The following is a 26,481-nucleotide window of genomic DNA, read 5'->3' as shown; positions in this document are numbered from 1 at the left end:
ACGCATAATCTTCAAAGCACCTCAATCAGAGATCGTTTGACGATGACTCTCAAAAATTCCGACACAATGACTTCTGCTGCTCCACGATCCTCAAGCATAACCAAGCCCTGATGCCATGTTAAGAGATAGAGAAGGAGATCTTGAACTCTTGCAAGCACGTGTGTGTGCGTGTGCACACACACACACAGATGGAGGCAAGACCTCTACTTCTTCTTCACTAACTCAAGATAAGAAGTCCACAAAGCATAAAGAAAAAATACAACATAGTACAATGGTTTAGCGTGAACTGCTAGTAAGTGAGTTGGATGGATAAGTGTGTCATCCCTCCGGTAGGTAGACCAAGTCGATGTAGTCCAACTATAGTATCATTGACGAAGATATATGTATTCACCAAGACGCCCCAATGATGATGATTGTTGGTGATAGTCATTTAGGAGTAGTACATGTCGAGCTTTACATCTCAACACCTCCTCCTTTTATAGGCCCTCTAGCCTATCTTTAAAATCCCCTGAATGGCGCGGGAAAAATCTAAAGGCTTGTGCTTTATGTTTTACGCCCCCTTATTGGCCCAAATTACAAAGGCTTGTTCATCTTTAGAAGAGGAGATTTTACTCACCCATACATGCTTGAGCATGTTCCCCTCATGACTAATTTCACGTTTTGAGCCCACGACCTCCCCTCTACGAACCATGTGCACTAACCACTACGCACACATGGGTTCATTGAAATACAAGGGATTTGAGTATGTCATATTGTAAATGTGGGCGGATTTGTAAATTCGGGACAGATTCGGGATGCCTTTGCATCACCAGATCTGACGACCCACAATTGAACCCCCAGTGATGAGGAAGGTGACCCGCAATGCTAATGACCTCAAGCAATGGAACTAAGAGCCCCAAGCCACCTGGCTTCTACAACGGCTCAAGGCGCTACAAATACTCAAAGAAGCCGTCTCGCTCAACACTTGTAGCTCTTACAGGGTCACGACCTAACCACTCCAAAAAGCAGCTCAAAACCGATTTCTTATAGCTCATCATCTGCGCATGGGATTGCGGGGTATCGCAGGTGTCAAAAGGGTAGCGTGCGCTGATTTGGAGCCAGGAATAGAGGCAATGAACCTTTGAACCAGGAAAAGAAGGTAAATTTTCACGAATTCAATAATTTCGTGTGACTGCCGTTGCAACCCCCAGAAGAGCTAGGTGGGACGAGGCTCTAACAGAGAAAGAGGATAGCACGGATCTCTAGGGTTGGACACGAGCTGACGGAGATAGGGTACAAAACATCCGTAGTCCGAGAATAGTTTTCAAGGTCAATGTGCGCAGCAAAGAAATCTTTGTAAGTTGGTGAAACATCACTTCACATGTGTACTGACCTACTTGCAGGTAGTTTGCAAGTTGCAGTGATGAAACGGGAGCCTTAAATTTAGGCACTTGTCGTTAGGAGAGGCTCCCACGAGGTCGAGATAGACAGAGGAGAGAGAGAGAGAGAGTTGCAAACGAAAGCGACCGATCAAAGCGAGGACACAGAGAAATCCGTATTTGGCTCCACACTCCACAGGCGCATCGTTCACAGAAAAGATGCCTTGGAAGGAGAGTATCCTAGATATGGTGCTTGTACCCACCGGCCTCCTCATCCTACTCTTGTACCATGCGCAGCTTGCCTACCGCATCCTCAAACACCCTACTTCCACCGTCATCGGCGTCAATGACTTCAACCGTCGCGTCTGGGTCCGAGCTATGATGGCGGTAAGCATACATCAGTGTTCTACATTGGCTCCCTAGTGCTGTGGTCATCTGCTTTTCGAGTGTGTGTGCATATGTTTGCATTCTCAAATCTTTTCCTTGATGCATTTGCACAGGATAGCATGAAGAATGGCGTGTTGTCCGTCCAAACGCTTCGAAACAACATCATGGCATCTACCCTTCTCGCAACAGCAGCTATTACGCTTTGCTCTCTAATTGCCGTTTTGGTTACGAACAAGAAAAACGCAGTTGCAGATACGGATCTTGTTCTCGGAGATCAAAGCGACCTCGTGTCGTCGCTCAAGCTTTTGGCTGTGCTGATATGCTTCCTGGCTGCTTTCTTATGTAATGTGCAAGCCGTCAGGTACTATTGCCATGCAAGCTTTCTCATTAGCATACCGGTGGGGGAAGGCGCACCTGGACTCACGCCGGAGTATGTCAACCGTACCCTAACTAGAGGCGCTCACTTTTGGTCTGTTGGTTTGCGCGCATTTTATGTCTCTTTTCCTCTCTTTGTATGGCTTTTCGGACCTATCCCCATGTTTGTGTGCTCAGTTGTCATGGCAACTCTCTTGCACTTCCTAGACACAGCCAGGGATTTCAAGCAAACCTTTCTTGCGGACATGAAGGCCAACTCCAGGCCTATTTGTTAGCATCTCTTTTGTACATTTATCATTCTTTCTATTGAAATTTGATAATGCTCCTTCCATCAAAAGCAAGGTTTCTATTTCTTTCAAGGTGTTCATGTGGCAGAGTTGGTGCTTTATCTATAAGCACTTTACTTAGGATTTGAAGCCGCTGGCCTACAAAGGTGAAGACCAAGAACACAATAAAGATGCAGCTATATAGAAAAAATTATGGTCTACATGCGCATGCCTCGACAAGTCAATCCACTCACAATGATACCGGCACACACTTTATCTTTTGGGTCAATTTGCTTTAAGCTTGCAGAAGTTGAAAATCGTTACTTTTTTGTCTTCTTAACTTTCCAGTAGGTAATGCAAGTCTGTCCTTTGATGAGTCTTTGGAGACATGTCAATTGATGGTGGGGGGGGGGGGGGGGGGGGGGGGGGGGGGGGGGGGGGGGGATCTTGTTCGGTGGGACGAGAAGATTTTCAATTTCTGGACTCGTTCTGCATGGAAGTTCCAAGGCCATGTCATGTTATGTAATCTACATCACAATCTCCAAAAAAATCATGTCTCAATAACATCCATAATAAGCACTTGCTCAGAAAAGGTACACTAAGCTCCGCCAACTTTTGTGTTTTTCTGTGGTGTATATGGGCATAACCTAGACTTGGAGTGCTCAAGTTTGATTTTGATCAATGTTTTTCCATGCAACACACAGCTTTTTATCATTCAGGTCTTCACTCTAGCATCCAACCTGCAAAGTTCACTCTGAAGTGCTTCTGTAGCTGTCAATTTATATACAAGTTGCCTATCGCAATTGATAATCACCGTGTTTGCACTACAAAGTTCATGCACAATTACTGCTCCAGACCGCAAGTAGATGAGCCTAAGGCTTTGTTCGATGGCTCGGTTAGTAGGAAATGTGTCTCTAAAAAGAAGGTGTTGACCTCAAATGGTTATGTCGCTGCAGTAGCAACATCAAGTTTTGTCACCTAAACTTGCGCGCAGTGCTACTACAATTATATCTCGGTTTTATTCTTTGTAGAGACATTCAGAAGCTTAGCATTGACTTGAAAGGTAAAAAGAAAAGCACCCATCTTTGATAATGGCCTTACTAGCAGGTCCAACAGTCATACAATCAGTTACCCTATGAGACAAGCACAAACTCTTCTGACATCTTGGAAGAGGAAACCATAAGAGTCTCCTATAATAATGCTAATAAAAAAATTGCAGTACTCATAGTACTCAGAAAAAGCCAGCGCATGTTGCGTACCCTTAAAGAAGGTTTCAAAAGAAGTATTCTACAAAGCAAACGGTGATCCACCTTTAGTGTACAGTGAAGTCCAGGCAAGAGTTGTGTTGAGGTAAAAGTACAAACAGTCCTAAGGTATGGACACTAGCATGAATCCCCGCTGGGGACGAACATTTTTATAAAGAAAATATGGATCAAGAGTGACACTTATAATGATCAGCTTTAACCTTGTTGGAGGGTAAGTCTTCTGTCAAAAATTCTAGACTGCCAACATTTGCTGTGCAGAGCAGGTTTGTTTGAGATATCGGGTGTAATTTTAGTGGTGGATAGCTCAAGACATCTTCTACTTCTTGCAGCTACCCCTCTATTAAGGAAGTGTGGTCATAAGTAGGGGCCGTTGCTCATGCTAAGGACATTGAGACTGGCGGTTGCTGCCTCAACCTAGAAAGCGTTTATCCATCGCTTTCACTTGTGGAAGAGTCCGCAGAATCCGACTCTATAGCAAACAACCCAAGTAACGATGCAGCTCATTTCGACATCCATAATAGTAATACAGGCATTCTACTAACCGGTAGAAGACTGTGACACACTACTTGATCTCTTCCCTGGCGTAGCATTTTGCTCCAAGCCGATGGCAAGCGGCCCTAAGGCACCGCAATAAAAGCGTCCCTTAAAATCTTTGCAGATGGGTTACTCAATATACAGCTGCCTTCCTGACATACACTATTGATAATGCTCAACGATTACCTTTCTGTCTTCTGCCAGCTTTTCCAGCAGAGTTGTCTTCTCTGGGCTGCATATGCAGAAAGGAGGAGACAGGCAAGAGTTAAAAATTTCTTTTTTTCATGAAAAGTAGATAAAAGGACAAGCCATGAAGAACAAACCCGTTTCCTTGACACCGGGCTTTTGTGGAGGTTTTTAAGGCAATCACTGGCACGTTCATGCAACTCCCATAGTGTATCGTCATCAAATGAGTCCAAGTCCACTTCTATCTCATCACCTTCTTGGCTCATATTGCTAATCTTTTCCCTCATTAGGTAAATAAGCTCTTCTAACTTATGCTGTGGAAGCTGTCCTAAGAGAGTCTGAAGTCTTACTTTTTCTTCATAGTTCATGGCTCTCTTTTTCACACTGGCTTTGGCTTTTGTTTGAGTACTTGCCTTCCCCATTTTCTTTCCTTTTTCAGCAGATTTGATAGGTCTTACTGGTGATTTGGCTTTGGTAGGGGCTTCAAGTTTTGTAAAGGTTTTGGCTGTACTAGAAGGTTTCATTTTTGCGAACGGTGATTTTGTCGCGATGCCTGGGTTGGAAAGAGCTTCAGAAATTAAATTATCTCTGGATTTCCTTTTGGCATCAGGCTTCACTGAGGATTTCGACTTTGCCACTGGAGCTTTAGCCTTTCCTGGTTGTATGCGCCTCGAACCAGGCTGTGATTGAAGAGGTTTTCTTGTTTGTGAAGCAGTTTTAGTTGTCAGCAGGTCGGCTTCAGAGCTTCGTTCCCGAGGCCCCTGGCATAATGAGTCTCTTAGGACATCGAGCTCCCCATGTCCATTTGTCTTTGACAACCTTTCCTTGAGAGCATCCCAATCTCTCTCAAACATGGTGAGTAGCATCCTTGCAGATTGATGTACATCATTGCCTGGAGGATTGTAACTCATAGCATTCTTGAACGTCAATTTTACATCATCTGCAAACTCTGGAAGAGATTTGTACTGTCTCTTTTCAACTCTACTCTTTATAGTTCCAAGATCCATAGGTTTCTTTATAACAGAATGATAATCTGAGAGGCCAAGCTTGACTGCATCTACTGGTTCATTAAATATCCATCCATCTTCATGATCCATAAGTCTCTTCAGAAGGTTTCTGCAGTGTGTCTTCAAGTCATTTGGAAACTGAGACGATCTTCTCGCATTGAGTACACGAGTTGGCTGCCCATTACTTTTGCTCGCATTTGACTTAACTGGAGATACCAATTTATCTTTACATACTAGAAACTCAGATTTCTTGTAAACTTGGCTCACTTTAGGTGTGCGTTTGCTGCCTAGAAGCTCTGCCCCAACTACGCTGCCCTTACCTGCTTCATGCAAGTGTTGCTCTGGTAATGGAGCTGCATGATATAGCGAACCATTTGCTGCAAGGTTCAACTGAGAAGTAACCTCCTTACCACCACCACCTTTGATAGCCAAGTCATTACCTGAAAATTGAGCGTCACTAAAACTTGGATGTACAGGTGCTGCACGAGACTGTGAAAGCTGCATTGCCCTTGCTTCAAGCTTTGACGAGAGGCTTTGAACCGTAATTAAATCCTCTTTCAGCTTCTTTCGAAGCCTTCTTCGCATCTCTCTTGAAAAGTCGTCAGAGGGCCCCATCTTGGCACGGAGGGCTTATTCCACAAAAAGGATTTTTACCATATGGGGAATCTATCTGGCTGCATTCCCCACAGAAAACGCTATTCTTATCATTGAGAGAGGAGCACCTTCTAAAACAAGCAGCTCTTCTCTCGGATTATATTAACAACCCTAACTCTACTCAAACTAATCACCACAACATCTCATGCATTTGAATTTCATGGCTGTTTTCCAAGAGAAGTGTCATTCAGGAGCAAATTACCTTTCGTGCTTCTAGGTATAAGAACAATTTGCTCCCTTCCAAGTGCTTTCTTTAATCCATTAATAAAGCTGGCAGTCCAGACATTCTAACGCCTTAATCCTAGCTTTTGCAGTTGTGATATCACCCACGTGGATGGAGACCTCTGAACACTCCAGGTTCGGAGGAACATACGTGAGCAACAAGCCCAAACCCTCACCTGTAATCAAAACAAGTACTTGTGTGAAAAACTTAGCACATTGCCTAGTAACAGAGACGCAAATACAAATAAAATTGGTATCACCTCTACATATGTTGCCCATGTGACACATACTTCTGCATTATGTGAAAGATCAAGGTAGATACTTGTATATCTATTTCAGATCCGTTTGATTGGAGCACTTTGTTAACATTGAGGACTACTCTGGTGTCATGTTTAAACTATCTAGGCAGTAGAATATGATTCAAGGTTCAAGAACCTAGAGCATAAGCTCGCCCTTACTTGGCACCATATACCAGCAGGGACGTGAAAAATTAAGTTCCTTGTGAGATGGACGTATATTCCCTTTTACTAACATGATCTTCTATTAAACAAATACTACCCAAGGCCTTGGGCAAGATCATCATTTTCAAGTAGCATTTCCAAAAGCAAGTTGTCTAAGGAGGCTAAGTGCTAATGTCTCTCCCCGCACCCCCTCCCCCCCCAAAAAAACCTCCTACCTGCGCCCACGCTCACCCGTCTCCCACCCCCAACTCCCATTGCCGCCCGCTTCCGTCCCGAACGAGATGGCCCCTCCCCCTCCCGGCTGTATCTGAGGTAAACATACCTTTTCCACCGGTACAAGCCATGTATGTGCCCACCCAATGGGCTCGCATGAGGCAAGACCCATGTTCCTAGGTTCCCTGGGGTCAAAGTCTCTGTGTTCTACAGTTTATCACCTTAGGTCACCTAAGGGTGGCATAATTGTGTCATTTAGCATAGTTCTGCCAGGTACCCATGTTATTATGGTGATGTGGCATTTTTCCAAGAAACACGGAAATAATTGCAATCTACACACTTGGCAACACTTTAGCACTTCAAAAACACTTGAATAAAAGAGAGAGAAGATGACACGGCGCGGCAAAGTTCCGAGCCAAGACGCGCTGGCCCCAAAGACTGTCGCCCCTTTCGATATTTCTTTATTATTGATCTGCAAGAGTACAACTCCCGTTGGGTCCAGATCTTCCAACTTTGCGTCCAGATGCTTGAAAGAATCCTAGGGGCACTTATAAAGAGTACATGGGTTGCTAAAAGCATAGCCCCAAAAGCATTAAGCCTAAAAGCACTTGGTTCTGAAAACATCTTAGTCCCAAATAGCTCACGCGAAACTGTCAAATCTGCCATCGCAAAAAGCAGAAGTTTGTACAGCACTGCTCATCGCCAGCAACGCAAAACACGGAAATCCATATAGTAGTGCCACGTGGCAAGGCAACAATTTACGAAAGTCAGCTCCAGAGATCAAACTTTTGTTATTTGGGTTTCAGGTCCCTCGGTCAGTGCTCCATAAGTTAATAGGGGTTAGGTTTCTTAATCCGTAACCCCTATATACTTTAGCCCACTCGACAGGACCTTTTAAAGTTGGTTTTTCTCCTATTTCTTCTTCGTCTAGGTTTTAGGCCTCTCGGCCGGTTCCTGCAAAACTCAATCAAGTCAATCTAGACTCGAAGACCTCACAATTGTCCTAGCATCATGCAGATGACTTTAGATGCAAATACTTTACAAAGAATTCCGGCTTTGATCAAGAGATTGGCATGAACCACCTTCCTAGGGAGAGTGAATCTGGGAAAGGCGAAACGAACGCATTGGACCGATACATCTATGACCTTGGCATAGAAACCCTAACCCTAAAACCTGTCACATACCACCTTCTAAAATCAAAGCAATCGTCCTCGAGTGCATGTCAAGTGCAGCACAAGGATTTAAGGATTTAGCTCGGATCGAGGACTCTGCACAAACACAAGGTTACTTTACTTCACTTGAAAAGAGAAACTGAATTAAACACAATGAACGAGAGAGAGAGAGAGAGAGAGAGAGAGAGAGTCGACACGGCATGTCATGTCCCAACCACCCTCGAGGGTCCCCCTTGCTCTGTTGCCAGTGCAAGTAATTTCTTTATTACTTGCACAAAATGCTGATACAATGATCCTAAATGTTGAGATGCTGACGAGAACTTGATGCAGGTACTTGCTATTGATGGCGATAATGGGGTTGATGCTGATCTACTGAAACTGATGATAGTAAAGGCTGAAATCGATGGTGCTTAGGGCTGAAAACGCTGGTTCTTAGGGCTGAAACTGGCTGGTGATGAGGCTGAGGAAACGCTGAAACGCTGATGGTGAATGCTGATGCTGAAGGGCTAAAAACGCTGGACTGAGGAGGGCTGAAAAGGATGGGTACTGATGCTGCGGGTACTTGGTACTTTTGCTTCCTTTGCCTCTTCTGCTTCCTAGCACCCCTCATGGGCTGCATAAATACCATCAAAAGGCTGGGAGCAGTCATTACAGAGCCTCCACGATTTGCAATAAAATGCCAAATGTCACTTATGAATAAAATGACCTGAGGGACGGTTCATAGGCGACTTAAGAGATGGTTCACATGCATATTTTCCGACTGATTGTACTATGCAAGAGAGGGTATGCAACTATGACTTGCCTAGACATGCACGTCCTGCTAGAGGCTCACAAAGTTCCAGGCTAGGTCCTAAGCTCAACTACGATTGACGCTAGACTATAGCAGTAGCTTATCCACGTGGCGCAAGTGAAGTGCAGGATACAAAAATGTTCATACTTCTAACATTCATGCAACTGAAAATCTCACAAATAATCCTTTCCATTAGCCATTTGTGCTTCAATTTGTGTCCCTTTGGCATATTCTTCAATACCTAATCTTGCAACTAATTCTGGGGAGATAAAGTTTTGCATAGAGCCCGAGTCGAAGAGGATAAGGTCATCTTGATCTTTGACTTTTCCCATGCTTTACATTGCTCATTGGATGCATCGACGGTAGGAACATCTATCAAGTTAGAAATCAATCCAACCGAAGGTCAAGACTTCTTATTTTTTGTGTGTTTATTTGTGGAGGGTCTTTTGTTATTGGGGTTTTCTGGGCAGTCCCAGCAATATGACCGTGACGGCCACATTTGTAACACCTTCCTTATGTTCGGTACTGTGACATCTCTTCAAGAGTCGGCCGTCGAGTAGATGTGTCGGCCACTGTGCTAGTTCGCAATTGTGGGGGATCTTGGACGGAGGATCGAGGATTTGGGTTTCTCTTGTGGGAGGGAGTGGTCATGTCAGTGAACACCAGTTCTTTCTTCATAATATGGTAGCCCACACTTACATGAGACCTCATATTTGATACCCACTTTCCTATACAAGATTGCAGTGGAAAAGGAAGGCCCACAATGTACTTCTTAATCTGTTCTACAAAAGTAATTTCTCGAAAGGTGGAAATTGGTGAATAAACGTCCCAAAATCTTTGGTTGTGAATCGGAAGGGTGTTCGAAGAGTATATCCTGAGACCACACTATGTTGCAATTATATCCACTTCGAGTGTCTCATCAAGGAAGCTTGGGTAGAAAGCAAGCTTGAAATCATGCCAGGTCTTTGGACTATCTGGTTTCTTGGTTAGGGCGGCCCACCCCATCAAAGCACTATCTTCGAGAAAAGATGTCACTTGTAGAAACTTGGATTCTTTTGTAAAATTTCCATTACTGAACAAAACATCAATTTGTTATAAGAACTTGAGAGCATTGTGGGAATCTTAGACGCTTGAGAAGGTGAAAAATTTAACCATGGCACCACCATCCTTGAAGGGATAATTGCAAATTCCACACTTTACAATACTTTTAACACTTCAAAAAACTGAGACAAAAGACAAGACCCGGCGGAGTTCGAGACAAGACGTATTGGCCCAAAGACTGGAGCTGCCACAAACTGTTGACGTGTCAAAGCCCTGAAGAATGGAGCCAACTTACAAATGCCGACAGAGGGGCCTAAACCCTAAGAAGAACAAGTAGCAGAAGAAGAAGAAGTCCTACCAACTTATGGGGTCCCCGTCTGATGGGGCCCCAATGACATAAAGGGATTAAAATAAAGCAAGAGTCACACACACACACACACACACATGCAAAATTGATGACGAGGCAGCTATATGGACGATCCTCATTTTGGCTGACTGATGACGTGGCAGTTGTACAGAATTCCGCAAATCGCGCTAGCAGCTTTTTGGCATTGCTTTTGGACCAAAAGCTTTTGAGTTTTGAAGGCTTTTCATGTAAACTGCTTTTGGGGCCTAGGGCCTTTAAATATGTGCTAAGGGCTCATTCTTTGGCATGCTTCCCGGAGAAGGTGCAGAGTCTAGAGTACTGGCTTGTACAGTGTTGATGCAATATAAAGAAATGCCGAAAGGGGCGCCAAGGTTTGGGGCCAATACTCTCTGGGGTGGAATTCCGCCACTCCGTGTCGCGTGTCGTCTCTCTCTCTCAATTCAGTTGTTATTGAAGTACTAAAAGTCTGTTCTTTTCTATTGGCACGTGGTGCCCGTCTTGTGACAATGGTATCAGAGCATCATGCGTGTGCTTTTCTGAAAGCATACCGGTCCTTCCAAAGAGCAAATAGAGAAAGATCGCAATTGCAAAGCTTATTGGAAATTTTTTGCTTCGTGCTCCGACCCCGGACATATATTGGAAATTTTAGCTCCGTGCTCTGACCCCGAACTTATTTTGGAAATTTTAGCTCCATGCTCCGACCCCGGATTTATTTTGGAAATTTTAGCTCCGTGCTCCGACTCCGGACTTATTAGCCACCCCCACACTTACTTCATCGCGCATCGGGCGTGCTCCCGTCTTCGCTGCTCATGTCTTGCAAGGCATAAGCCATAAAGATCGCTTGCAAGAGAAGGATCTAGATTTGTTTCGTGTCACTATTTTTCTCAAAAGCAGTGCCATGCAGATGTTGATAGCTACCATGTAAGGTGCAGCGGAAAGTGAATGTTGAACTTTGCTCAAGATGAGTGCTCCGAGCTGTGCTCAAGGGTTCCTTTTACTTACGGAAGGGAGAGCCTTCCGTTCCTTTAGTGAGAGTGCAATGGACAAAAACAAAGTGGTGAACACTGTGAATGAAGGTACTGAGACTGAGAGATAGAGAGAGAAGAATACGACACCAAAATGTTGTCAAACCCTCCTCCAAAGGCCCCACTCTCTATGGCGAGAGCGGTCTACTTATGATTGCACAAATCTCTACAATGCTTGGACTTGCCGATGATGTCGACGACGATGAGGATAACGACAAGACGGGCTGAAATCTGAAACTGCTAAGGGCTGAGATCTGCAAATCTTTATCTGTTGAATTCTGGCTCTACGTCGGTGACGATGTCGATGGCGACGACTACACGCTGAAAACACAGATGCTGAAATCTGCGTTTTCCGGGATGAATCTGCAAACTTTGGTGGATCTGACCGTGCGACGAGGAACTGCTGCGGGAAGGTGAGATCTGCCAGGTTTGGAACTTCTTCTGCTGTGTTTGACTGCTGAAAACTGAAAACGCTGGTCCTTCTTGATGCCTTGTTGCGACGGAATTGCAAAACGCTGGCTGTTATGCTGCTCCAAAAACGCTAGGCTGATTTGATGTCATGCGGGAAAATCTGCTAACGCTAGGGCTGCTGCTGCAAGCTGCTAACACAAGGCTGATCTGTCTTCTGCTACTGCCGGGCTGATCTTGTCCAAAAACGCTCGAGCATATTGGGGGTCCCGCTGAGAAGTTGCCTGTTGAGCAAGTGCTCTTGCTGCCTCTTCTGCCAGAATTGCTAGCGCTAGGTTTTTCTTATATATTCACTTAGTAAAATTGCCCTATCCAGTTCCCAACAAAAGTCGCTTAAAAATAATAAGTGAAAAATGTCAAAAATAGGAAAAATAGGTCTATGCACTGTAAAAATGCTCCTGATGGGTTCTGATGCAAATCTGATGTTCATGCTGTGTGCAACCAGAGGATATGCATCTAATCTAAGTGCTTGGACATGCACGGTTTGCGAATAGACTCACAAAAGTGCCAAAACACTTCCTAATCTAACTGAGTTGAATTGAACTGAACCCATGTCATGAAGTAGCTTGTCCACGTGCACATAGGGTTAGATGTGTCACATAACATACCAAGCCGCACACCCCAAGGACTTGGCAAGCTTTCAAGAAAATTATTTTGCCCGAAGTACATAGTTTCTCACATCTTCCGTCTGAGTGCAACTTCTGGCAGAGCGGAATATCCTAAAATGCTTGCCACGGAAACCCTAGCAGATTATAACTTGAAATATCTAGACATCTCTCAGCAGGTGTCTCTTGTTGATAACCTCGGAGGTCCAGTGTGATTGCTATGTCTTGGGACTACCATCCCCGCCAGAGGAACACTATCTGCCCAAGAGCTGATTGACAATATTGTGGTCGGCTACGACCTTATGGAAAGAGTCTAACTCTAATTTTTGGTGCAGGTTACAGGATGGAAAGTCAATCGACTTTTCGAGCTCGACTGGTGTCGAGATTGCTTTTTAAGTTTAAATCTGTGTGAGAACTTGTTTGGTGATCCTGTTTGAAATTTGTTTGAAATGGATGGTATCTGTTTTGAACCTGTCTTGGTGCCGATTTGAAATGTTTGACTCTGGTTTTAATACTGGTTTCAATGATTGGTGAGTTTACTCCCGGGTGGAGAAGTGAGAAATATTGTTTTGGTATTGTTTGAACCTCGGAACGACACAAGCCGATGCTTGGGGAGCATTTCGTTGTATGTTTGAAACCTCGGAACGACGTAGACTGATGTCTGGGAAGTGTTCCGTTGTATGCTAGAAAACCTCCGAACGACGTAGGCCGATGCTTGGGGAGCGTTTGGTTGTATGCTTAAACCTCCAAGCGACGCAAACTGCGGTCTGGGCAGCGTTTGGTTGTACAGTCCTCTGAGCTCATGGCCCGGACCTTTTTAGGTTATTTGCGAGGGGAGTGACGAGGTAGTCGTTGAGTAGCTTCATACCGCAAACCGTTTGTCTCGGGGGAGTGCTCAACTGCGCTGTTTGTTGTGTCTTGTAACATGCATATGTTAAGCATTTGTGTTGCATTGTGATGTGCCAACTACTGAATATTCATAACTGGATGAGATTGCCTGGGTATGTAATTTTAGTGCATCAAGACACCCATGGAAGATCAGTGCGGTCTGGGTGTGATGGCTAATTTTACTACGCCAACATATCAAGAGTTCCAACCTGGACGAAAGGAGAAGCCGACTCCTTGATCAAAAGAGCCATAAGGAGAAGCTAAGTCCTTAACAAAAAGAGCAAATTGATTGTCCCTCGGAATGACCCTCGGAAATTGTTTGAGCTAACTTGAGTTGTTTTGCAGATATGTTGTAATCGCGGACGATTACTTTCTTTCAAGAAGGGGGGATGTCACAAACCGTTGACGTGTCAAAGCCCTAAAGATTGGAGCCTGCTTATAGATGCCAACCGAGGGGCCTAAACCCTAAGAAGAACAAGTAGCAGAAGAAGAAGCCCTACCAACTTATGGGGACCCCGTCCAATGGGGCCCCAGTGACATAAAGGGATTAAAATAAAGCAGGACTCACACACACGCAAAATTGATGACGTGGCAGCTGTACAGACGCTCCACGTTTTTTTTTTTCCGACAAAAAGATCCTTCTATTAGTTAATGAAACTGCCCATGGGGCTACAACCTCCTCTACAAGAGAGGACTACAACAATCATGCTGGGGAGACTCTCCCAATGAAAAAACAACATATGTACAATGAGGCTAAATCAAGGGATGGGAGGAGGGAAGAGCCACACAGGTGGACGGTAGTGCCATCTAAGCACACCCTGGACCATAGTGAAAAATGGCCGAGGACGCCAAAGTCGAAGGAAAGCCTCTCTACGCTCCCTCGTGCGGTCGGAACTGCCCTGGAGTCTCTCGAACTGTCCTCTAAGAGTATGGACCAGCTCAAGCCAAAGGTCCCGAATAGTCTCTGTTAGTGGTACAAGGCGAGCCTCGAAGATGCGAAAGCAACGGGCCCGCCAGATGAACCAAAGTGTCAGGCCACTGATGAGCTCCCAAAACACCTCTCTCTCACTACACCACTCCTGTGGAGTAAGCTCTGTGGCAGGCTGGAGTGTAGGTCGCCCCACCTGCATCACTATCATCCTGCTGATAGATGATAGCTCAAACTGAAGTGCGGAGCCCGTGAGAGTGGACGAAGCAGTTGCCTCCCAAGTGTACTGTCGAGCCGTGGAAAGAGCGGGCATCAGCCGAAGAACACGCAGCCACACCTGCTGTGCCAAGGGACAGTCCCAAAGACAGTGACGACTCTCCACAAGATGGTCACAAGCTTTGCATGCGGACGAGAGACCACTATCCACAAGCCAACTCCCAACTGCTGTAGCTCTGTGTGCGGCCAGCCACTAAAACAAAGTGACTCGCCTTGGCAGCCTGGAGTCCCACAACCTCTCCCAAAAAGCTGCCAAGAACTCAGCTGTGAGACCCTCCTCCTGCCAATGAGGTGCTGCAGCAGGGGGAGCCTCTCTCTCTGCTGTCAGTATGTGACGTCCCAGTCGAACAATGTACTGAAAGAAAGGGACACCTGGGTGGTCTGCAAAAGAGACGAAGAAGAGACGGGGTCCCTCCAAAGCCACTCTCCAGGATCCCATTATACTCTTATCTTAGCACTCCCTATTCGGGGGGATGAGCTACTGGACGCTGAGTTTGCTGACGACTCAGCTTTGTACTTGGATGGCCAGGAGGCCAACCTTCACATGTACGAGCAGGCTCTTGAGACCTTCTGTTGTGCATCTGGCGCACTGATCAACTGGAGAAAGACAGTGGCTTTCTCAATTGGTAGTGCTCCTGTGCCCGATTGGATGCCAAGTGAGGGTTTCAGGTGGATTCCCCCAGGGACTGCAATTCGGTACTTGGGCTGTCAGGTTGGTTTGGACTTGTCTCCCGAGCAACAAATTGCTCCCCTCCTCCTGTCTATCAGGAGGAAGTTGCTACATTGAAGCTCCGCACGACTTTCTTTGGCTGACAGAGTTATAGTGGCCAACCAGGTGTTGTTGGTTACTATGTGGTACATCACTTCTTGCTAGATCTTCTCGAGTTCTTGTATCAGCCAGGTAGAGCGGCTGATCAAGAATTTCCTTTGGTCAGGGCGAGACACACTGACAGCCAGGGCCAAAGTGGTTTGGCAGGTCATCACTCTTCCTTGTTCATAGGGAGCGCTAGGAATCATAGACCCAGCACAACAGAGCAGAGCCCTTCGGGGGAAGTTCATCGTCCGAGATCTTCCAGGTCATGAGCCCTAGAAGGAGTTCTTGTTACAGCGGCTTCGTGCTAGGGTGCCTCAGGCAGGAGACCCCTGGCAACCTTCGACCAGATGGATCTTCACAAAGATGCCCAGAGTTGGTTTGAGCAAGAGACTGGAGGATCGCTTCACTGTGGGGTTGCTTTGATCTTGGGAGCACCTGCGGCGAGGCTTGGAGCAGCGTCAGCCTACTTGCACGGAGGAGCGCCTGCGACAGCCCATTGTTTGGAACCCCATGGTTTGCACTCAGAGAGGTCACTTGGTTGGTAGTCGGCTTCAGGTTTCCTGGGGTTCCATGGCAGCGGGTCCAGCACGCTCTTTAGGTGACTGGTTACAGTTTTCAGGCCTGTCAGAGGAGCTACAGGGCATGAGAGGGGTGCAGAGCATGTGTCAGGACATCTCAGAGGCAATACCAGCTAAGTGGCTCACGCCTCTCGAGTCAGCAGCGCCCAAATGGATGGGAGCCTTCATGCGACTGGAGGTTCTCATCTCTGTTCAGGCTTGCTCAGAGACTGTTCCTTCCCTGTTCCGCAGGTGGCAGTGCTGTTTTCAGAGGATTCGAGTGATAGGCATCTGTGGGAGGACTTGTGTCATTGATCCTGACCCAGCTGCTCTTGAGACTGGACATTGGAGACTGTGGGCTTGGGAGTGTTGTACATCCGAGGATCTTGCAGATGACAGAAGTCGCCTGCAGGCGCTCTACCTCTGCAACTAGGCTCGCTCGCTCTGTCGGTGATAGAGCAAGTCGAATGGTCGGCTCAACGAGATCGAGCGAAGGGGCTTCAATGGAGTCCTTCTGTAGCGAAGCTTGAGCTTCCATCTGTGTCTACTGCTGTGGCGGAGAAGAGTGGGTACAACAAATCTTCTGCAAAGAGACCCCGGCAGGCACTGTCAAAGAACTAGCATTGCCAGAGCCAATCGACAGGAGAAATCCCGGCGTGCGAATAAGAAGAAAAAAAACGGACTGAGCCGCGGGCAAGGCGGGGGGGTGTCAATGAATGCAGAGAGGCGGGGGAGGGCGGGATAGGCAGTGCAGCGGGCGGGGGAGAGGGCAGCGGGTAGCGGATTGAGGGGCAATGGGGGCTGAGGGCGGGCAAGCAGGGGCAGGGGCAGGGGCAGCGCAAGGGGGGGCAACGGAGGCTGAGAGCGGGCGGGCGGGCGGGCAAGCAGGGAGGAAGCCAGCGAGAGGGGGCAGCGCGGAGGAGATAGGGCGAGGGAGCGGCACAGGGCGTGGGGGGGGGGGGGGGGGGGGGGGGGGGGGGGGGGGGGGGGGACAGCAACACCGAGCGAGCTTTGAAAGCGATTTCAAACCATCATTTTCAATCTTCAACCCTTTCCTCGCCGGAAGTGCTGGACGCTCCGCGTTTTGCGCTGACTGATGACGTGGCAGTTATACTGAATTCCGCAAATCGCGTTGGTAGCTTTTTGGCATTGCTTTTGGACCAAAAGCTTTTGAGTTTTTATTATTTTAAGGCTTTTCATGTCAACTGCTTTTGGGGCCTAGGGCCTTTAAATATGTGCTAAGGGCTCATTCTCTCGCATGCTTCCTGGAGAAGGTGCAGAGTCTGGAGTATCGGCTTGTACAGTGTTGATGCAATATAAAGAAATACCGAAAGGGGCGCCAAGGTTTGGGGCCAATACTCTCTGGGGTGGAATTCCACCACTCCGTGCCGCGTGACGTCTCTCTCTCTTAGTTCAGTTGTTATTGAAGTGTTAAAAGTTTGTTCAGTCTGTTCTTTTCTATTGGTACGTGGTGCCTATCTTGTGACAGATGCCCCTTTCGGTATTTCTTTATTATTGATCTGCAAAAGTACAACTCCCGTTGGGTCCAGGTCTTCCAACTCTGCGTCTAGTTGCCCCAAAGACGGCCCTTAGGGCACTTATAAAAAGTATACGGGTTGCTAAAACAGAGCCCCAAAAGCATTTAGCCTCAAAGCTTCTACACCAAAAATAGCTAGCGCTAAAAACTGCTCAAATCAGCCAACGCCAAACGCGGAAATCCGTATAGCAATGCCACGTCATCACCAGGAGCGCAAATCGCGGAATTTCCATACAGTAGCTACCACGTGTCACTTTTACACATCTTGTGTGTGTGTGTGTGTGTGTGTGTGTGTGTGTGTGTGTGTGTGTGTGTGTGTGTGTGTGTGTGTGTCCTTTAGTTTTAGGCTCCTCGGTAGAACTTTATAAGTTGGTATTTCTCTATTTCTTCTTTTTCTTCTAGGTTATAGGCCCCTCAAGCATCTCGTCCCAAAAGCTGACGCCCAAAGCTGCCAATAGGTTTCGCGGAAATCCGTACAGCTACCATGTCATCAGCGTAAAACACGGATGTCCGTACAACTGCCACGTCATTAGAAATTTATGCAAGAATTGTGTGTGTATGTGTGAGAGTGGGTCCTGCTTTATTTTATGAGCTCTAGGCACTTGGACCCCCATCAAACGGGGTCCCATAAGTTGGTGGGAACTTCTTTAAAATTAGGCCACTCCACGAGGTTCTGTAAGTTGGTAAAACTTCTTTTGCTAGGGTTTAGGCCCCTCGGCCGAGATCTACAAATTGGCTAGGGTTAGGCTCGGAGAGCCCTAACCCGTCGAGTCTTTAGTGGCTTGATACGTCAACAGTTTGTGACATCCCCCTTTCTTGAAAGAAGAGTAATCGTCCACAATTACCATATATATGCAAACAACTCAAATTAGCCCAAAAATTTTCGAGGGTCATTCTAAGGGACATTCCATGGGACAATCAATTTTCTCATTCCACATTGAAGCTCTTGATATTCCGGCATAGCAAAATTAGCCACTGCTTTTAAGAAAAACCGTCAATGCGTAGGGTTCGTCAAGGCAAACTCCTCCTCTATCTCCTCCTTCTCTTGCAAGTGGTCTTCGGTTCTTTATGGCTTATGCCCCGTAAGACAGGGCGATGAAGACGGGAGCGCGCCCGATGCGTTATGGACTAAGGGTGGGAGTGGCTAGTAAGTCTTAAGGCAAGAACGCTAAGATTCTTTGAAGAAAACAATTGGAAGCGCCTTAACTCTGTCTGCTCTTTGATAGGACCGGTATGCTTTCAGAAAAGCACACGACTCGAGCTCTGATACCACTGTAACAAGAGGGCACCACGTGCCAACGGAAAAGAACAAACTGAACAACTTTAAGCACTACAAATAACAATTGAACTAAAAGAGATGCACGACACATGAGATAGGGCGTGACAGAGTTCCACCCCAAGACAGAACTGGCCCCAAACCCTGGCGCCTCTTTCGGTATTTCTTTATATTGCTTCAACACACTACAACGCTAGTACTCCATCCTCTGCATCTCCACGCGGGAGCATGCCAAAGAATGTGCCCTAGGCACATATTTAAAGGCCCATGGCCATGAAAAGCTTCAGTTCTAAAAGCATTTGGTCCTAAAAGCTGACGCCCAAAGCTGCCATCGCATTTCGCGAAAATCTGTATAGCTGCCACGTCATCAACGTAATGCCACGTCATCCATTTTTTTGTCTCTCGGATTGATTCTGAAAGTTGTTACAACTTCTTCCTCTGCATCTGTAGGGCTCCCATCTCTCTTTGTCCGGAGTTTGTCCTTTAGGTCATGCCACATCATCACTTTGTGACAGTAAAACGCTGACATGCGTACAATTGCCACGTCATCAGCAATTTACGCAAGAATTGTGTGTGTGAGAAATGTAATAAATGAAATGAAATGTAATATTAACGTCTTCAAAAAGGCCAAATTTGGGGCCAATACCACGGGGCACGGAACTACGTCGGGCCACGTCGACTCAATTTTTTAAGTTGTGAAGTAATTTTAAGTGATTCTCTCGTTTGTCGTGCCAGATTCTCTCCTTGGAGTGCCCAAGCCTATGACAAACTGCAGACAGGGCACTTGGGCACTTTGAAAATTGTTGTTCAAGAAATACAACACACCACAATCGAACTGAAACAGCAAGTACAAAAACTGAAAAGGGATAACAAAAAAATGTAAACAAAACACTGTGGAGCGTAGTTCACTCAGATCTAGTGGCCCCAAGGCACGCCCGCCTTGCAGTACTTTATATTGATTGATCTCACAACTACAACCAATATAAAAGTACTGCAAGAGGTGTCTGCCTTAGCGACCACCAGGTCTAAGTGAACTACGCTCCACAATTTCTTGTCTACAATTTGGTCGGGAAAGCTCTAGTCAGCAACCATTTACCGTGCTCCCTCAAAGGCCCATGTTTAAAGACACTAGGCCTCAAAAAGCAATTTCTATTAAAAGTGGCACCCCGAAAGCTGCAGAAACTCAATGCCTTCAATAACAAGCCGAAAAGGCAAACCTCCACGTTTTAAATGCTACATATGCACTTGTTGTACGACAACCCACGTTTTCCTCAACAAAACTCGCCACATTAGCGCCGCAGATTTTGCGCGTGCTCGATGTCATAGACAAGTCCCTTGTTTCGGTCCAGTCACTTTGACTCCTCTTCATCGTAGGTCAATGCCTCGTCATCACCTTGTTACACTAGTACAACTCATCACGAAAATGATGCACAAGATTAAAGCACAAGTTTACGAACTTCTAACGTGATTTACTCGATTGAGCTTTTATGTGCAACAATCCAAGCACTCTTAGATGCAAAAGATGAGCATGAAGAAGCTCTATCTAGCGAAATTCATTGAGCCGCTTTTGCAGAGCTCTAGATTGTTTTTTCGACAATGAAGCATGATTCTCGATGTAAAAGTCGAAATAAAAGATCTTTAGAACTACCAAGTTAGAGCTCGCTGCCCCTCCTTTGGTGGCTGAGGCTCTTATGAGGTCCGCTTCTCTCTCTCAACATGGATACAGGTCACTAGACTTATATGATGACAGGATCTATTTCAGCTGGATACGCAAAGGACATGGATAAAACCTATACACGGCACAAAGATGACTACATATAGAGAGCATTTTCTCCATCTCACAAAGGATGAGTTCTCATCTACGCCTACCTACATGGACACTTATCCACGGATTACGATGTGCTATTGGACAGCTTCGAACATCATCACATCAGTTGGAGATTGAGACTTGCCGATATTGAGACATTTCAACTAAGGCCAAGTTGTGCTAGCTGTATCAGAGAGAGACAAAGACACAGCTTCACTATATATGCCACTTTACAGCATACTATGAGATACGTGGCCACTTTCACTGCCTCTTTAGACAAGGTTTTGCGCCTCTATCTAGAGTTACGAGATACCAGGGTCAGAGATGTCTTGGCCTCTATCTATTGGAGATTCAACGATATTGAGCAGGGTTGAGAGAGAGAGAGAGAGAGAGAGAGAGAGAGAGAGAGAGAGAGAGAGAGAGGCTCACACACTAGGAGACATACCTAGAAAAATGTCAAAGGTGGCAACGGAAGATGCAATGAAGACAAGTACTCGCTCGTGATCCGGTGGACACCTCGACTCCGATCTAGAACACCTTCAATGCCACATGCATGAACAAGGCACACCTGTGGAGAAGAGAGATCACTGAGGTAGGAGGAGACAAGACATCTAAGAATGAGAGAGAGAGAGAGAGAGAGAGAGAGAGAGAGAGAGAGATCTGGGAAAGGCTCTCCTGGTGATAACAAGTTGCTCATTCAAGTGACCAAGGGTGGTCGAGCATAGAATGGTCATGCCCAATGGATAGACCCGAGGTACACAATTGCGACTGCTACTGACACTGCCAACTGCTCCTGCACATGAGACTGCTGGCTCGACCACACCACTAGCTAGCACCCCAAGAAACTCTGAGAACAAAGCAATCTACAACTCCTCCTGGCAGGAAGGCATATCTAAATGGAGGGAAAGAGACGGGCCTCAAGGCTACCACAAGGATGGGGCTCCCCTCCATGCCCGAGGAAAACACTAGGGATGAAGCCTCCTGCAAACCACCACATGATGTGGGAAGGGCCGCCGACGGTGATCTCCAAGACCTCCATGGCTGCCCAAAAACACAGGTACACAGCTGAGCCAAAAACGCTCCATGAGCTACACCACAAAAACCCTATCTACCCCCTTTGTCTAGGGCTGCCATAAGGCGCCCCAAATGGCTGCCCCTAGAGGACACCTGATGCATGCCCTAAGAACACCCCCCCCCCCCCCCCCCCCCCCCCCCTCCTCGCCTATATACCTCAAACCAGAGGCTACCCGACCCACTCTCCCAACCCTCACGACCTGGCAAATGAGGAAAATGATGGGAAGAAATGAAAAATGGGCAAGTGAGCCACCTAGGTCTCACGGGAAAAAAAACAACTAGGGTATCAAGAAATATACGGCTACTGAGAACCTAAAACCCAAGGCTAAACATGGCTAGACATAACCCAACACGAGAAAACAACCTCACAATGGCCGATCACAGCCACAAAACAGCCCTCACTCCCTAACACATGTCCCTTGGAGGAACTGGACGAATCGAGAGAGATGCCTGAACTCTAACACCCCCTCCTCTCACCTCTCAGAAAGGAAGACACACCAGAAAGCTAGAATTAGCAATCTGCAACTGTAAAGAGAGGGTTTCATGGATGAGGATATTTGCTACAAAACTCCGAGGTCGAATTGTAACAGTGTCAGCTTTTGTAAATAATTTATTTATTTACTAGAAAATAATAAATTAATTAGTTGTGTGCACACCAGAATAGAACTAGTAGTTCTAGGGCATTAGGTGCGCCTAAACGCGGGCTAGAGCACCTCAGGGAGACCCTAGCAGAAATATACCCTGAAGCCACAGTGATTGGGCAATCGGGCCTTCAAAAGGGGTAGACAAAAGTCTCACATTATAGGCTTAAAAAAATTATGTGTGTCAGTGCGAGCACACGAATGAGATGGGGTCCTTAGAATAGTGATCCTAAGGCCTGGATTATTTTTAATATGCCCTTAGGACAAAACAGTTAAATTAAGTATAATTATTTATGCTCAAGCCAAATGGCCCGACAAGTGTGAACATGTGATGCAAGAACAGTGCCAGTATGGCATTGGTATCTATGAGTATTTGTTTGCAGGTATACTTCCTCTTCGTGAGGGAGTAGGAACAGAGGAAGGCACGAGCCTCTGAAGGAGAAAAGCGCTCTGAGGAACTAGAGCCAGATCAACCCAAGGGTTTCGTACCCGAGATTGGGAAGTAGATTCATGAATTTGAGAGTGATGTGATAGAGCAGAGTTGGGGCGATCCAAGAGGCCCAAGATGAGGGGATGCTCCTATCGATGGAGGAGGTTGCAGCAGAGGATCAGATCTATATTGGCAAGACATGGGAGATGCCCTATGCAGACTCTCACCATGGAGGACATCAACACGATCATGAAACGACCGATGCAAGCCATCTCCGGACTCTGAACACATATCCACCCTTTTGTATCTATTTCTCTCAGATACACACCCACTTTTTGTATATGTACCTCTCAGGCTCTTGATACCCACCTTTCACAGCTCTAGTAGTGTTTCTGTTTAGTTAGTTTCTTTCTTTCTTTTTATCCAGACCTTGTATCAGATTCACCATGATGTAACTCTCTGGTCTCATAGGTCAATATGGCCTTTAGAAGACATTAATATCTCATTTTATTTCATTTCATCTCTCTCTCTCTCTCTCTCTCTCTCTCTCTCTCTCTCTCTCTCTCTCTCTCTCTCTCTCTCTCTCTCTCTCTCTCTCTCTCTCTCAACATCTTCTTTTCAGTTTTGGTTGCACTTTGACATCTACAACAAAAACCCTGGAATGAAGCATTATATATACCTAGATGAATCCAAGATAAGCCCGGAATCACCTTTAAAGGAAAGTGCAACGTATAGACTCATGATAGTCGTTCACAAGACAATATAACCATCATCTCCATCATGCATAATTTTGACTAAATACTACGACATCCTCACTAACGTCGTCAATGCCCAGTACTGGGCGTAGGACTAGGTACTAATATGTGTGCCTACACACCCACACACCACACACACTCTCTCTCTCTCTCTGTCTCATGAGCATACATCAATACAAAGATCAGCATACGGAGCTCCATCTCGTGCATCCCAATCAACATACAAAAATGTCTTCCTTCGGTCAACACAATAAATGCCACACCCAATAAAACTCCACATAGCATATGCAGGCCCGTCGACATTGAAACTTACGAAACCCTAAGTCAACATGCAATGACTCCCAATCAAATTCATTGCATTCAAACATTCCTTCCTTATGCATAATCCCTAAAAGTTAGTTCAAAATGTTCTTGCAGTATTTCAATGATCAAGCAATTTGTATTGCAACTTTGGAATACTCTCTCTTACGAAGTTGAACAAGTAAAAGCCATTCTAACAACACAAAAACCAAACGCTAGGAATAAATTTATTAGGTGCAAAAAGTCTATAGTTGGCCGAAAGAGGAAACTATTGGCACTTCCAACGGCACTTCCAACGCGGTTCATATGGAGTATTCCATCACCAAAGAAATCTACCAGCTACCGCTGGCACAAAGAAGCACCACCAATGTAAGAGGAGTTTTGCACCATCTACCAATTTCCTACAATGTACTCACCTTCTAATATCCAAAAATCTAATCAAAAAAGTAAAGATAAAGATCCCGTATGATAGGGCCAAGATATTGTCCCTTTCTTTCCTTACTATTTGAAAATATGACCAGCGCTTTCCACTTGGCAATGCACATTCCAGCTACGATGCACATTAAAGCTTATAAACATCACAGTATGGGACGATGCTTGGCAAGCCCAGACCGCAACAACAAACTGCAAGCAGCTCCGGGCTAACATGAAAGCAAATGCCTATTGCAGAACGTGTGACCTTGAACAAAAAACATATTTTAAGCTGATATGAGCTTGAGCTTACTCTCTCATTCAATCCTAGAAATAAGTTCATAGTCGGTAAGAAAAGCTAAGCAGCTGTAAAAATGTCCGGAATGACTAATTAAGGCTGCATAGGTCATACATAAAAAATCCTGTGAGTAAATAAGTTATCATCACATACTTCCTTTATATCACTAGTCAGCACCCAACTCACCCACATTGGATGACAAGCAAAAGTCGATGAAATTTGTCTTATAAAATGTTATCTTGACTGCTGCAGCTATGGTATGTCCAAACCCTAACTAACTAGTGGCTGACTTCCATGCTAAAGTTCTCATCTGACATTTCAAGGGCACCAGTTACAAAAGTAAAGAGCCTAAAGGATCCACCATTATGTCCAAAATATAGATAGCTCGTAGAAACCAGAACTGGAATTTGACAATGGCCTTTGGCAGCATCATTGTGTCACCACAGAATACATCACAGGTTTTAGGATGCAATGTAGTGGAGGAATCGCCTCTTAAAATTACACCTTTGGCAGACACAAACGGTTCACAAACATTACACTTTACAAAAACAACGCAAAGCTCTCCCTTCTAGCAGCACCTACGCTTAAACTTTCACCTCATGCAAATACTCCATGAAACAAGATAGTAAAGCAAATTAATATGCTGCAGTAAGGAAACTGCTGGAGCATGCATGCTAATTAGCTCAAAAGTGAGCACGAAGGTTAAAAAACGAGATGAGAGGAGAACTGACCCTGCATGTAGGTGGATGAACGCCAGGCAGCTCAATGACAACTTCGTGAGGTGAAGAAACGTCCATTTGGGGACGTAGACGCAAGTGAGAGAGCGAAAGCTGAAGCTCGCCATGGCCAAATTGGGCAGAGAACTGTATTTCTTGTTCACACTGGCCCGCGTAAAAGTGCAGCGCATTTGCTTTTGCTCGTTCTCTCTGCCGTTCGATCAAAAGGCCATCGGATGGCTCTTTAGAGTGACTAAGTTTGACTCCGGTCCCTCCACAAATTCTTGCACCCATCATCAGAAAAACACATATTAATATTTATTCCATGGTATGAAGGTGTCAAAATTACAAGACACTTGTTATCGATGTCAACTTAGCTAAATAGTGTGCCTACTCATATCACCTGTGTGGAAGACATGTCCATGTTGTTAGGTGTAGAAGAGTATGGCCCGGAGAGTTAGTCTTCCACTCATGTGATATGCATAGATAATGCATCTATGCATATCACCTGAGTGGAAGACATGTCCATGTTGTTAGGTGTAGAAAAGTATGGCCGAGAGTATGGCCTAATGAGCAAGTCTTCTAGTTGCCAATTATATGGATTCACCACCATAACCTTTATGTAGAATCGTAGGGTCAATTCCATTGAGGAGTGGGGGAAGTGGAGAGTCGGGTAGGCAACATGGTGTGTGTGTGTGCCGCAATTAGAAGAGAGGAGGTATAGCCTCTTGCATGTGTTCTCATGATTTCTCCTAGTATCTTCATGGCATGAAAAGTTCCTCAAGTAGTGGAATTATCAGATTGAATTTAACCCAAGTGTACTTTACCTTAAGTGAACCCAAATCTTACTTGGTAAGGTAGTTTTCCAAGATAGCAGATGTCATATGGTTTTGCTTACTTCTAGGTATGGTATGTGAGTGTCTGTGTGAGCATGCGCCAATGGTGTGTGAAAGTATAGCAAAAGGCTCATGCCAATGTGTGTATGTAGTGTGTAAGGAAAGTGCAGTGTGTTTGGAAATCACCATGTATGCTATTGCGGTCATGTATGCCAGTTTGATTGCAGTTCCCATCAGGAAAGTGAAAGTCGGTAGTAAATATGTAATCCAATTGTGGTGTTCCACTTTTTTCAGATGCAAAACAAGGGCCTCTCTCCAAATGCCTTCACCCACACATGCATCTTGAAGGAGCATGGCTTTAAGCAAGACGTTGAAATTGGGTAACAAATTTGTAATGAGTTTGTTTGTCAAGGTGTATTGAAAAAGCTACCATGCTTCTATATGAAATACATCTAACAAGTGTTTGAGGCGTTTTTGACTAAGTAGTGAGTTGATGAACATGGTTTTGCTTGAGTGCTTTAGTTGGAAAGCTTGCAAAACT

General features: G+C 45.6%; 2 protein-coding genes across 5 annotated transcripts; one reads left to right on the top strand and one right to left on the bottom strand.

Annotated features, from left to right (window-relative positions):
- Window positions 1-1,090: 1,090 nt before the first annotated feature.
- Window positions 1,091-2,550, top strand: LOC147439655 (uncharacterized). Of its 2 annotated transcripts, XM_086484358.1 has the most exons (3): window positions 1,091-1,308; window positions 1,383-1,745; window positions 1,859-2,550. In XM_086484358.1, exons 2-3 carry the CDS (start codon window positions 1,578-1,580, stop codon window positions 2,393-2,395), a joined length of 705 nt encoding a protein of 234 aa, XP_086340484.1. In that variant the 5' UTR covers window positions 1,091-1,308; window positions 1,383-1,577; the 3' UTR covers window positions 2,396-2,550. The 2 variants fall into 2 exon arrangements, with proteins under 2 accessions (XP_086340484.1, XP_086340483.1); XM_086484357.1 differs by having other exon boundaries at window positions 1,091-1,745.
- A 1,011-nt stretch (window positions 2,551-3,561) lies between these two features.
- Window positions 3,562-25,290, bottom strand: LOC147439654 (transcription factor GTE4-like). Of its 3 annotated transcripts, XM_086485469.1 has the most exons (6): window positions 25,120-25,288; window positions 6,235-6,430; window positions 4,509-6,052; window positions 4,372-4,417; window positions 4,194-4,268; window positions 3,562-4,120 (listed from the first exon to the last, which is right to left on the bottom strand). In XM_086485469.1, the coding sequence occupies exons 3-6, from the start codon at window positions 5,991-5,993 to the stop codon at window positions 4,077-4,079; spliced, it is 1,650 nt and encodes a 549-aa protein (XP_086341595.1). In that variant the 5' UTR covers window positions 5,994-6,052; window positions 6,235-6,430; window positions 25,120-25,288; the 3' UTR covers window positions 3,562-4,076. The 3 variants fall into 3 exon arrangements, with proteins under 3 accessions (XP_086341595.1, XP_086341594.1, XP_086341593.1); XM_086485468.1 differs by having other exon boundaries at window positions 4,372-6,048; window positions 25,120-25,290; XM_086485467.1 differs by having other exon boundaries at window positions 4,372-6,052; window positions 25,120-25,289.
- Window positions 25,291-26,481: the final 1,191 nt, after the last annotated feature.

Source organism: Adiantum capillus-veneris, chromosome 16, assembly GCF_014529385.1.
Source record: "Adiantum capillus-veneris isolate H3 chromosome 16, ASM1452938v2, whole genome shotgun sequence".
Lineage (NCBI taxonomy): Eukaryota > Viridiplantae > Streptophyta > Polypodiopsida > Polypodiales > Pteridaceae > Adiantum > Adiantum capillus-veneris.
Note: the sequence above shows the minus strand (reverse complement) of the source record. Positions and strands in the feature narration are given on the sequence as shown.

What these genes read in the sequence shown, in the direction of transcription:
- LOC147439654 (XM_086485468.1), bottom strand. Translation starts at nt 5,993, where the DNA reads ATGGGGCCCTCTGACGACTTTTCAAGAGAGATGCGAAGAAGGCTTCGA. An exon ending in AGCTGGCAGAAGACAGAAAG is followed by an intron (nt 4,269 to 4,371) that starts GTAATCGTTGAG and finishes GCGGTGCCTTAG; the next exon opens with GGCCGCTTGCCATCGGCTTG.
- LOC147439655 (XM_086484358.1), top strand. Translation starts at nt 1,578, where the DNA reads ATGCCTTGGAAGGAGAGTATCCTAGATATGGTGCTTGTACCCACCGGC. An exon ending in GGGTCCGAGCTATGATGGCG is followed by an intron (nt 1,746 to 1,858) that starts GTAAGCATACAT and finishes GCATTTGCACAG; the next exon opens with GATAGCATGAAGAATGGCGT.